The following is a 12,828-nucleotide window of genomic DNA, read 5'->3' as shown; positions in this document are numbered from 1 at the left end:
ACAAATAAAATTGATTGCAAAAATAAGCCCTAATGTAGCCAAATGTTAAAATAGAAAAAATACAATAACATATAGCTAATGGAATGTAGCAGCACAAAAATAATAAAAAAAACAAAATAAAATGAAAAAGGAATCATTTAAAAATAATAAAGAATAAAATGGTATAATAGATTTTTCCACCCACAAAGTTTTTTTTATTGAAAACTTTATATCTACCCCAACTTTATGACATTAAACTAGTAGTTATCCTGCAAAAATGGAGATTGAAAACTAAAATAATAAATTTAATTCCCTAAAAAACCTTTTGCTTGTAAAATTGCCTTTTGAAGTGAATGAAAGCAGTGCTACAGTAACTAGCTACATAACAGACGGAGCTATGCAGTTCTCTCACCAACTTCCAGCGCCAAAGCTACTGCAAGAAAGCTGATTGGCCGATGTGCACCACTGGTCCAACCACCAATCAGATATTGTTGGTCCATCCAGCGGATAGGTAATCACTATCAGAATCCTGGACTACCCCTTTTAGTTCACCAGTTTCAAATCGGAAAAAAACAATAGCTTACATCATAGGTCACATGATCGGAGTAGTGATCATGTGACCCTGGGGATCGTACCTCTTCCTCTTTAGCGATGGGCAGAATTTAGGAACATTCACAGCGATCTGTTTGTATGTTATGTATTAGAATACAGTTTTAAGGTTAGCTTGTAAGCCCAATGTGGCAGTAAATATCTATATGTGCCCCATTCATTTAGTTTGAACATTATCTTTGTGGCCTCAGTCTGGGGATGTTTCAGAGCAACGCCCACTTCCCCTCTGACCTATCTACATGTGACCATTTGTGTATGTATATATATACAGCATGTTTGTCTATGTGTTATGCAATACTTTTCACCTGATAAAGGGGATTCTATCCCCGAAACAGGTTGTGTGGTTGCAATAAATATATCTGAAGATTCATCATCCGCATCTGGTTGATTCCTTGCGCCGAGGGATGCTCCTCTCTTCTACTTTATACAAATCCTCTATGTGGGCCTTGGCACGCTCATCTAAGGACACCTGTGTCCGTGACTGCATACAGACTTCTCAAATTCGGGATTGAATATATCGCCGACACGTCTTCAATAGCGTTGTGCCTACATTTGCACAACCCTATAAGGTGAGCCTCCAAAATTGGAGTTTACTCTAAACTCCCAAATGTTTTTACCCTATGGTGCGCCCTGTTTTTCTGTTATACAGTTAACAACTTGCTCTTCTACGTCAAATCGGAAAAATGTAGCAGAGCTGGTATTTTATTAAAGAGCTAATGGATGCAGGGGACCTGTCCAGGGTAATATGATTCTCCATTATCATCTTCCCTGCCCTAGTTCCCTCACTACTCTACTGAATTGAATATGTAAAAGTTCTGTTTTGCAGTGGATTCTAAGTTATAGCAACACAATAGGCTTAACATAGGCTAAGTGGCTAAACATTTTGATAAACATTGATAAAAGAGATATATAGACAGATCATATACAGAGTAAAAAATAACCTATCATTATTGGACAAACACTATCACTTAACCTATAATTAATGGCAAGCACTTTGCCAGCCAACATAACCACCACCCAATGGTGAACAACATAAAGAAAGATATTCATCGATAGCTTAAAGCTCTGTTATATATATCTATCATTTAGACATAGTCCAGACAGCTCCCTCCAGAAAGCTAAGTGCTTTCTCTTACCATCCCTGTGACTGTAACCCTTCTCATCTCTGCAGACTAACCAATTGCTTCAATTATCTCTAAGATTCTGCGGTGTATAGCCCAACTCACAGCTTGCATCACAGATCAATACAAGAGTCTACCAACCCAACTATGTCAATGGATGCCATGGGTCCCAACCAGAGTGGCTGGAAATTTTCTACCCTCTCTTTGTGTCACCCTATAAACAATAAGCACATTACCTGCTCTATCCTACTACTGATACTAAGGGGGAAATTTATCAAACTGGTATAAAGTACAACTGGCTTAATTGCCCATAGAAACCAATCAGATTCCACCTTTTATTTTCCAAATAAGCTATGAAAAATGAAAGGTGGAATCTGATTGGTTGCTAAATTCAACTAAGCTATTTCTAATTTACACCAGTTTGATATAACTCCCCCTAAATGTTATATAGTAAATTTTTAAATACTGAAATATAATGGACTTAAAGGCTAAGTGGGTAAAACATCTACTAACAAGTGAAAAACACTTATACAGACAGATCAAATACAGAGTATAAAACAATACAAAAAAATCACTTAATCTGTAATCAATGGGCTCCTAGTCTCAATATAGAAAAAATCCAATGGTCAATATAAAGAGAGCTTGTCACAGATATTATACTATAAAAAGTGTTCCTTGGTCCTTAAAACTCTGTTATATGAACCTTTTTTTTACCTAGACTAATAACCCCCCTGGAAACAAATAATTCTCAACAAGGGAAAATACTAATATGGTAGTTGTAGAATCAAATCACTATCACTGAAAACAACTACCTAAAACATAACTTTTATTATAGATCATTAAACACGGATCCCTTAAAAGGGACCAATACATACATGGACAAACACTGAATAGAGCTATACTGGACCAGGTAAACCGTAATTACTTATGGATAGAGGGGGGGCCAGCACCTAAAGTTCCCTAGTGTCTGTCCCTAAATGTCCCTCAAATTATCCTCTGCCCAGAGATGCACCTGGATGGTAGGGGCACTCTGTCCACGTACCTAGACTACCTGTCCTTGTAACACCCTTATTAAAAATAAAAAATTCTATTCATGCTATATCAATGAAGATTAACCTGGGTCTCAGTATACACTAAGTATATGTTTAGATAGAAAAGTATAGATATACAGACTCGATCACAGCATGATACAACTCATCCCGACACGTTTCCCCTTCTCATCCAGAAGGTTCGTCAGGGGACGCAAAAAAAAGTCTATTATCATAACATATGTCCCACAGATACGTCACAAGCAAAAAAAGGATATTATCATAACATATGTGTCACAGATACGTCACCAATACAGAGACCAAAAAGGCAACAGCAAACAAAACCAAACAAAACAAAACTGGAGCATCCACAAGCCAGCACTGGTCTATGGGACCGAGCAATACATTTGTGTGACTACTATGATACAATAAATCATACCTAATACCAGTAAATTACTTATCTGGTGATGAGCTTCAGTTTCAACTCATAGACCGGTGGTGCTTGGCTTGTGGCGCTCCAGGGGGCAGAAAAAATGTGGAGCCAGTGATATCTCCCCCTGTACTGAACAGATTTCAGTCATTCTGGTATTGTCTTAAAGTTTGGAATGCAAACTATTAAACAATATCTCTAGTTGGTACTAAACCAGAGATATGAGAAGTTAAAGTAGCCCCCCCCCCCCTCCCTGTCAGTCTAGAGGAGAATAAGGGAGCAGCTACAGAGCTGACAGGCTGCAGGAGGAGAACAAAAACAGCAAAAATATATAGAAATGTGGGATTATCATCACCGTACAGACCCACATAATAAAATTATATTATTTTTACCACCCTGTGAACACCATTAAAAAATTCCACACAAAAAATAATAATATTTAGATGAAAAAATTTAAAAGTTATGACTGCTAAAACACAAAGGATGAAAATATTAATGCTAAAATTAATGTCACTAAGGGGTTAAAAATGCAGGGTGGAGCCTGGCTGCTGGAGTGGATGGCAGCATGAAGCTGTAGCTCCTCTGCCCCGAGCATTATAAACCCAATTATTAGCAAGCAAACTGACCCACAATGGTCAAATATGGGAGAGAAACGCTAATACAATCAATTTGTCAGGACCCTCTAATCAAGGGACCTTAAATGCTCAGCTTTTGCTGATGACCTGATTTTTCAAGTCACTAATCCAGAGACAGGGATGCCGAGCCTAGATAATAAACTGAAAGCATTTAGTGCACTCTCTGACTTTAAAGTTAATAATACAAAATCTGAAATGTTAAATGTCACACTGTCTAGGGATTAACTCACAAGACTGAGCAGGATTGCACCTTTCTCAATTTCGAAAAGACCACAGTCATACTTGGGTATAAAGATACCAGGGGACCAACGGGACATCTATTTGGTAAACATGCTTTCCCTAAGATCCTATACACACTACAGATGGTCCCGATTGCGTTACCCTCTAGTCTGTTCACAGACATCAAATGAGCCTTCTCAAGCTATTTGTGGAAAAGGAGGAGGGAAAGAATCCCTTATCATGTACTGGTTAGAAGTAGGGAGGAGGGACATCTGGGGATACCGGACATCCATAGGTACTACCAGGCGATTCAATTAAATAGATGGCTTGAAATAGTAGACCCAAAAGAGACAGATAAATGTAACTAGGCTGGCGGAATATGCCACTGGTCTCTCTTTCCAACAACGGCTATGGCTTCCAAAGGGTCAATCTTCAGACTCAAAGACCTGTGATCGACTACTAAGGGGGCTATGGGAGACAAGGTCCAAACTAAACACCACACTTATACTGGGAATCTCCCGGCTAATGCCAGCCAGCCTACTACCAGAATTGATGGTATCCCCAGCAGGGACCTATCAAGCACTCTAAAGCACTTTTGCCTCCACAAGTCTAGAAAGTTTTTTTCGGGAAGGCCAGTTTCCTCCACCTGAAGCTCTGCCTGAAGGCCTCAGACAGCCTTCTTCTCTCTTCCTTTGCCAATCCCACTTTAAAACGATCTGCCGCAGTGTTCTAAAGAAGCATGAAATAAGGGAATCAGTAATTCTTTTTAATAAGCTTATTATCTCTCCAATTTTGAAACAAAGAAAAGTGTCAGTCCTTTACGCGCTGCTGGGGGGTCAGGGGAGAGATGTCAAGCCCCCTTTCCTGACAGAGCGGGAGAAGGAGTTGGGCCTGTCGCTGACGGAGGGGGAGGTGAGGAGAGTTCTAGCAACATCACACGGTTTTTCATTATGCATCCATATGTAGGAAGGACACTATAAACTCCTATCCAGTTGGTATAGAACCTCTAAATTGCTATACAGAAAGGGTCTGACTGGTTCGGCACATTGCTGGCATTGAGGGGAGGGAGTGGTATCACTCTCTCATATTTGGTGGGATTGCACAGAGATACGCCCATACTGGGATGGAAAACAAGAAAAGCTCAGGAAGATCATAGGAAGGGAGTTCAGGATCTCGATGGACATAATAGTCTTAGCGAGACCCAATAAATTATACACACCATCCAAGGGGGACCACAGTGCACATTTATTTGCATTAGCTAGATCACTAATTCCATTACATTGGTTAGATGCGAGACCCCCTTCCATCCAGGAATGAAAGAAGAAGGTGGGCCAGATATGTAAATTCAAGGAAATGTCCAGTTGGATAACCAGAACACACGACAGGTTCCTAAAAATTTGGTAACCATGGCGAGACAACGCGAGCTCTCTTTGACCATACAATAAAAAAGTTACATTTTTGGGAGGTTTTTTCCAATTTTAACGTGACTGTTGGGAGGTTAATTATTATCTTTTATTTAGTGAACTAGTGATATTACTTATATATAGCAAAGCTTTAAGCTCCAAGGAAGACATAATTTACTCAGTGATTAGCACTGTTGCCTTGAAGCACTGGGGTCCTGGTTCGAATCTGCATGGAGTTTATATGTTCACACCCTGTTTGCATGGGTTTCCTCTGGGTACTCCAGTTTCCTCCTATACTCCAAAGACATACTGATAGGGAACTTAGATTGTGAGCCCTATTGTGGACAATGTGATGCTAATGTCTGTAAAGCACTGCGGAAAAGGTCTGCACTATGCTGAAGTTTGTGTTTAAATGGAGATACTTACCTTCACTGCTTTTGTGCCCTTAAGTCTTAACACTTTGTTGGTTGCCTAGGACTTGAAATAAGTTCTTCTATTTAACTCCCTTTTCTACTTAGATTAAATGACATTTATGTACACAAATATAAATCATATAGTATTTGGAGTTTTCAGACACACATTAACAAATATATTTTGCCAGCACTGCGTTGTCTTATTAAGGCTGCTTTCACACTAGCGTTCGGTATTCCGTTCGTGAGCTCCGTTTGAAGGAGCTCACGAGCGGACCCGAACGCAGCCGTCCACCCCTGATGCAGTCTGAATGGAGGCGGATCCGCTCAGACTGCATCAGTCTGGTGGCGTTCAGCCTCCGCTCCGCTCGCCTCCGCACGGACAGGCGGACAGCTGAACGCTGCTTGCAGCGTTCGGGTGTCCGCCTGGCCGTGCGGAGGCGTGCGGATCCGTCCAGACTTACAATGTAAGTCAATGGGGACGGATCCGTTTGAAGATGCCACAATGTGGCTCAATCTTCAAGCGGATCCGTCCCCCATTGACTTTACATTGAGACAGTAAATGTCATGTTTAATTATTATTGTGTATGCCTATAGAACAAGTATTACGTGAAATTACAATGGTGAGTGTAGTTTGCTATAATCTCTGTAAATGTCAGTATCTTTGACAGTGTTTTGCCCTTCTCTAAGGTGGGGGCACAAAGTCTAGTGTTCAATGCATATGTCAGACATGGGCTACAGGTTTTCTGAGAGCTCTGCTTCCCTACTGCATTTGGACATGTGCTGTAGAACTAATGGAAAATGGTTGGTGAGGATTTGTCCCTATGACGCTTAAAGGGAACCTGTCATGTGGATATTTGATTATAATCTAAATAATTATATACAATCATTACCTACTAAAAAGTGCCTTAGATGTATTCACTTACTGGTGTGACAGAAGGTTACCTCATAATATACACAAAGATGCCGCATGCTAATGAGCTGATTCGAGTCCGGCGTGATGTCATTAAGTCCAGCGTATATTTAATTCAGAGCTATAGCCACTCCCCTGCCCACCTGTTGCTGATTCATGAGGAAACAAACTGTCATTCAGCAGCAGGTGGGCGGGGAGAGTCAGGAGCTCATGAATATTCATGACCATCATTATCAGCTGGAGCTTTTCAATACAAGATGTTGGCAGATTGACTGGGTCAATTAAAGAAAGTGACCCAGCATTTTACTAAGCGAATCACTTATTTATGTTGCCCTTAGTTAGGACACCATAAAACTGGTGACAGGTTCCCTTTAAGTAAAGCTATCACCATGATCTTGGACTAGTACAAGCTGTAATACGAGTAGTCATGCAGATAAATAGTCCAGATCACTATTTTTTATTTTAATACTACCCCCATTACCCTGCTGCCCGGTTTCAAAGCTTCACTGAAATGCATTTTTAGGACTGAAGGGCGTAGCACACAGAAGTGCCAGACATTACGTTAGTATAACACAGCAGTCCGGACTGTGTATTTCAGTGCAGCTTTGAACGGTAATAGTCGGGCACCGAAGGACAGTAGAAAAATAAAAACTGGCATTATGGACTCCTTGTTGTATGGGATTTATTAACTGATCACGTTTTTATATATATTGTATGCTACTTTCACATATCTAAAATTCTCTGTATCTGGCGCTACTACATACAGACTTAATGTCCACTCGCCCCATTAAGTATAATGGCATCCGGCGGAGATCCGAACACATTCCGGCCGACAAGTGGAGAAGCGGCCAGACACAAGCCACTGCATGCTATAGAATATGAACGGCCATGCCAAAGTTTCACACCGGAGGTATAAAAGTAGCCTTACACAGTACTTATGTTTTATTTGAACTGTCACACAATGCCCTTTTAAATTTTGTAATATATATACAAGCCCAAAAGAATTGTATGGTATAGATATATATATATGGCAGTTGCACCTTTGTATTTGCTTGAGAAAGGCTATAATAATAAGATGAAATATTGTAACACTTGAGTCTGAGTAAAAGAACGACCTTTTTAATTCCTTGAGAATGCTGCCAATTGTTCCTATTTTTATCTGGCTGGGACCTCGAGTCAAATTCCCTTAGGCTTGTACCTCATAGTACGTGGTTTATTGTTTACTAGCTTCTCTATGAGGCCACCCAATACTGCCAATGGCACGGTGTGCACGAGTGTGTAATGATATAAATAATAATAATAATAAAATGTATTTATATAGCGCCACCATATTATGCAGCGCTTTACAAATTCATAGGGTTCATGTACGAATCAAAACTAACTGGCTAATATGCGACTGAAACACTAGGAGTCAGGGCCCTGCTCGCAAGAGCTTACAATCTATAAAGGAATTGGGGGTGACACATAAGGTATTTGATTGTGATAAATAGGATTTGAGCCATTATTGAACTGACAGGAATGGTGCCGGACGATCTGCTTCGGGTTTGGGACTACTAGAGGATCGAGTTCAGGCCAGAGGAGTTGGTGGCGGGAGGTTTAGTTGAGGAATAGTCAGTTTAGGTAGCTTGATAAACCTGCCTGAAAAGATGTGTTTTTAAGGCACGTTTGAAGATAGAGAAGTTGAGGATTGACCTAGTATTCCAGGGCAGAGTATTCCAGAGAGTAGGTGCAGCTCGAGAAAAGTCTTGAAGACGGGAGTGAGAGGTACAAATTATGGAGGTTATTAATCTTAGGTTGCTAACAGAAAGGAGAGCACGAGTAGGGTGGTAGATGGAGATGAGGGAGGAGATGTATGAAGGTGCAGCACTGTGGAGAGTTCGAGAGGCCAACATATAAACTAATGGGCCTCTAGCACAGTGCAATTAGCCCAGGTTTTACACTGGGCCCTGGAGCAGCAAAGAAAAGCCGCTTTTCAGATTTACAATATAGAATGGGACTGGGCCAGCAGAGTTATCTCATCATTATTAGCAGGTATGGAATTCATGACAGAAGACAGCTCTGTTTTACTCTGAGATGCAGTATACTGAGATTGCAAATTTTCAACCCAGCACAATGGGGCCTTTCTCAAGCAATGTAACCGGTTTGAGGCAATCAAGTCCAGGAGCCTTTGTCCAGAATGTGCATTTTTTATGTCCTTAAGCCCCTTCACTCGACGATGCCCTTACCTGTAGTCCACACGGGCACAGACTACAGTGTGTAGTGCGCACGCGCGGGATTTCAAACATGCTCAGGGATTACGTCAGCGCACCGACTCTTGAATATTTTATTTTAGAGGCCGCGCTGGACTTAGGAAGGCGGTGCTGGGCACCGGATCGAGGGGTGCGGCTGGGCACCAATTTAGGAAAGGACATCCCCTTGGGCACCTTATGTAAGTCATTAGCACATCACTAAAAACGATTTTATGAAGAAATAAATCAAGACTATTAGATAATAAGGGCATTATTTAATACAGCTCAGAGAGACCTACAAGTAGCTATGTTTTACTGTAGGGGGTAAAATGTGGCTGACTGAATCCCTTTAAGCATTTTACATTATGTATTGGTTGAAACTAGAGATGAGCAAAATGAATCCTACAGAACTGAAGAAGCCCTGCTGATTGGACAAATTGATCCGAACAGCCCTGCTCATTTGACAAATTGAGTCTGTAGAATCATTTCGCTCATTTATAGACTGAGCTCATCGCTTTTGTAAATACAATGGTGCAGACGGATTGTACTTCTCTAATACATGTAGCCTCGTCCCAAAGCAAAAACACACAAGACAGAATTGCAAATAAAATATTTTTATTACACCTCTCACAATCAACAATAAATCTACATAATGATGTATATAAATATTATCTTAGGAACATGAATTAATATTTAGAGATTATTTGCTTCATTTCTTTAGTTTTTTTCTCTAGGCACAATCTCTTATATGGTCCCCAAACATCACAGATCTTTCATAGCTTTGGTCTTCTCATATGGGATAAAAGTGCCTTTTAGTTCGACTATAGCCTCTCCACCTTTATAGTTATAACCTTGCTGTCTAGTGTTACACTCGAAAGCATTTCTATGTGGATGCCTGGAAGGTCTCTTGTAAGACCACTACAAGTTATCATATATCAATTACAGCAACTATGGCAAGTATAAAATTCCTGTTATGTCCTCTCAATGACATCCACATTCTTCAACAATCATATCTTCATGGTGCTTCAAGACCACCTTTCCTTCTTCATACATCAACATTGATAATGGGCTCATCTTCACTGGGACACACGAGGAACAACCAATTGTGTCTGGATTGTACAACTTCAACAAACTCTAAAAAAAAAGATAAAAAAGATTAAAAAAAGTATTTGATCAAGAAACTGTAATTTATCATGACTATGTAAATGTAACAGTAAAGTTAATAAATGCAAATAAATATACAGATAAAAGGTAATAATTACTTTAAAGTAGGCATGATTCGTTGGCTTGAAGATCTCGTTCAGAGGTGTGGGACAGGCTCCTTCACATCTGTATGCATTGAACTTCTTGGGATAGATTATCTGGTCTCCCCATCCAATCTTTTCAAAGTCCACAATCATGTCCACTCTTCTACACAAGGGTCTTCCATCTTCAATAGATTTGGTAGGAAAGTTGGCCATGATCATGCCATGCATTGCATTTCTACCTTTCCTAAGTATCCTAGTACCAGACACTGGGGTCATCACATATTTAGAGGACTCGACTGTCTGGATGAGGTTGGGATATCTATGGAGGTTATTAGAAGGAGTGTCCTTGGAAAAGACCACCAACATAATTCTTTCAGTTGGCACCTCTGTACAGCTGGTTCCTTGGCCATTCTTGAATGTTCCCTTGTGCTTCATGTCTTTTTGATTATTATAAAGTTTTTCTTGATGGAAATAAGATTGTATAATTCTGGTGACATTGACAGTCTTTAAAGTCGATACGTTTTCACTACTAAGGTCAACTTTCATTGACCCCAGAAAGATCTTTAATCTGCCTTCTTCACTGTGATAGATATCAAGAGTCACTTCATGGTTTCTCTCAGTAGAAGAAAGCTGCATCCTTAGCTCGGCCAATTTTATTTCATTGTTGTTTGTGAGGGAAGATATATCAAAGGATAACATCCAATGATTTGTTAGTTGAGAGCAACCTAGAAGCAATGAGAGAAAATTATGGTCAACAACTGTGCTACATGATCATTAATTTTGCCAAATACAATGCATTCAATGTTATATACGTTAAAAATGGGTCAACATCTTCTCTATAGGGTAGGAATTATAAGAAATAAAACACTTAGCTTTAGGTGTCTACAGTGGTTATAGAAAAATCTGGAACAAAAATATATATATCAATTATCCTACTATAATCAATAAAGACTTACGTTTGGCAGAGAGGCTTAGAATGGTGTCAGAATCTTGAAGAACGGAGTGTTCCAGGCTAGAAAGCTCTGTTATGTTTTTCATGATGAGGGTCTGATAGAGCTGCATCATGAAAGGAGAGTATTTCATCTTCTGGGAGTCTGTCTTTTCATGTAGACTGGATGAAGTTTTCAAACCAAGGTTTGAATGTTTAAGAGGAATCCTTGTTTGATTCCCTGGTAGAGAAGAAGACATTCCCAGAATCATGGAGATGAGGGTGAAGTGTAGAACAGTCAACCAAGACATTTCTAAATCGGTCTTCTGTAATGTCTCTCAGGAGATGTTGTTCAGAACTTCTCCAAGGATGAAGTGAGGTCTTGAGGGTTCTCTTAACTTATATATCTATGGATCAAAGGTCTGCATGTTAACACCTTTGACCTTTCATCTATGTAAACACAACAAAGGTCAAGGCCACTATAGATACTTCTTCTATTATGCAAATGAAGCAAGTCATTAGGTGACATAAGTACCTGTTTATATAAGAAAAGTCTCCTTTAATGTCTATAAAACAGAAACTCTGCTTGATCATCAAAAAAAGAAAAGAGTTTGTGAGGGGCACACAGCTAATACGTTTTAGGTTTTGCAATAATGATGTCATTACTTTTTTTCAAGTGAATAGTGTTGAGCATAGTCGCTTTGGTCAAAAGTTCATTTGAATGCAGTACGGAGATCTCTCTATCAATCTATCTGTCTATCTATTCATCTGTAGATTTGTAATAATGAAGTCATTTTTTTTTTAAGGTAGATTGTTATAGTTCTATATTATTTTTGATGATTGTATCAGTGTGTACCTGTACATAGGATATTGTGTCTTACTAACACTTCTAGAAAACTATTACCTTCTACTTAGCATTATGTATTTCTATCACCCTGAATCATACAATATTCTTATTGTTTGCCAGTAAAACTTCTATATCATAGGTGTCACATTTTTGTTTTATCCCAGAGGTGTGGATGTAACAGTCACAACTACTTTCTGATTGAGTTATCATATGTTTTAAAACATTTAGTGTCTGGAATGTTTTTGATCTGTTCTTTGCAATATTTTTCTTTATCTTTTCTTTATTATTTCACCCATCTCATGGTCTATCTATCTATGTCATTTCTGTCTGTAGATTTGCAATAATGATATTTTTGATACTGTTGTTTGTACAGCCTAAAATTACATCTGTTATTAATCATTCCATATATGTGCAGTAATATACAAGAAGCTTTAGTTAATCTATCTTTCTTCTATTCTTTCTTCTATAGTCTTTTTATAGTCTATCTATCTATCGTCTATTTATCTATAGTATAGCTTTATTTATTTGTTTCATAAGACACACTGACATTTCTTACCAATTTTTAAGGGAAAAAGTATATCTTATGGAGTGAAAACTATGGTATCTATCTATCTAATTACTCAACTGGGTTTGATAAAGTCATCAGAACACAAGACCGCCTTGGCAGTATATAGACAAAAATGAGGAAGTATAAATAGTTCATAAAGCTAGAACACCTTCCCATATAATAAAATATAACTTTTAATAATATCTTAAAAACGTATGCTCACATAAAGCTCAGACCCCATGGGTCAAGATACCAGATACGAATGGGATATCTATTATTTCAGA

At 39.1% G+C, this 12,828-nt stretch overlaps 1 protein-coding gene across 1 annotated transcript; it reads right to left on the bottom strand.

Moving 5' to 3' along the window:
• Window positions 1-9,956: 9,956 nt before the first annotated feature.
• LOC122925615 (nodal homolog 2-A-like) lies at window positions 9,957-11,461 on the bottom strand. The gene is made up of 3 exons (XM_044276970.1): window positions 11,179-11,461; window positions 10,238-10,947; window positions 9,957-10,109 (listed from the first exon to the last, which is right to left on the bottom strand). The coding sequence occupies exons 1-3, from the start codon at window positions 11,459-11,461 to the stop codon at window positions 9,957-9,959; spliced, it is 1,146 nt and encodes a 381-aa protein (XP_044132905.1).
• Window positions 11,462-12,828: the final 1,367 nt, after the last annotated feature.

Source organism: Bufo gargarizans, chromosome 2 (assembly GCF_014858855.1).
Source record: "Bufo gargarizans isolate SCDJY-AF-19 chromosome 2, ASM1485885v1, whole genome shotgun sequence".
Classification (NCBI taxonomy): Eukaryota; Metazoa; Chordata; class Amphibia; order Anura; family Bufonidae; genus Bufo; species Bufo gargarizans.
This window is presented reverse-complemented; position numbering and strand designations above follow the sequence as displayed.

Excerpts from the sequence above, each read along its gene's own strand:
- LOC122925615 (XM_044276970.1), bottom strand. The coding sequence starts at position 11,461 with ATGTCTTGGTTGACTGTTCTACACTTCACCCTCATCTCCATGATTCTG. Across the intron at positions 10,948-11,178 it reads TCTAAGCCTCTCTGCCAAAC|GTTGCTCTCAACTAACAAAT; the intron begins GTAAGTCTTTAT and ends CATTGCTTCTAG. Across the intron at positions 10,110-10,237 it reads CGAATCATGCCTACTTTAAA|AGTTTGTTGAAGTTGTACAA; the intron begins GTAATTATTACC and ends CTTTTTTTTTAG.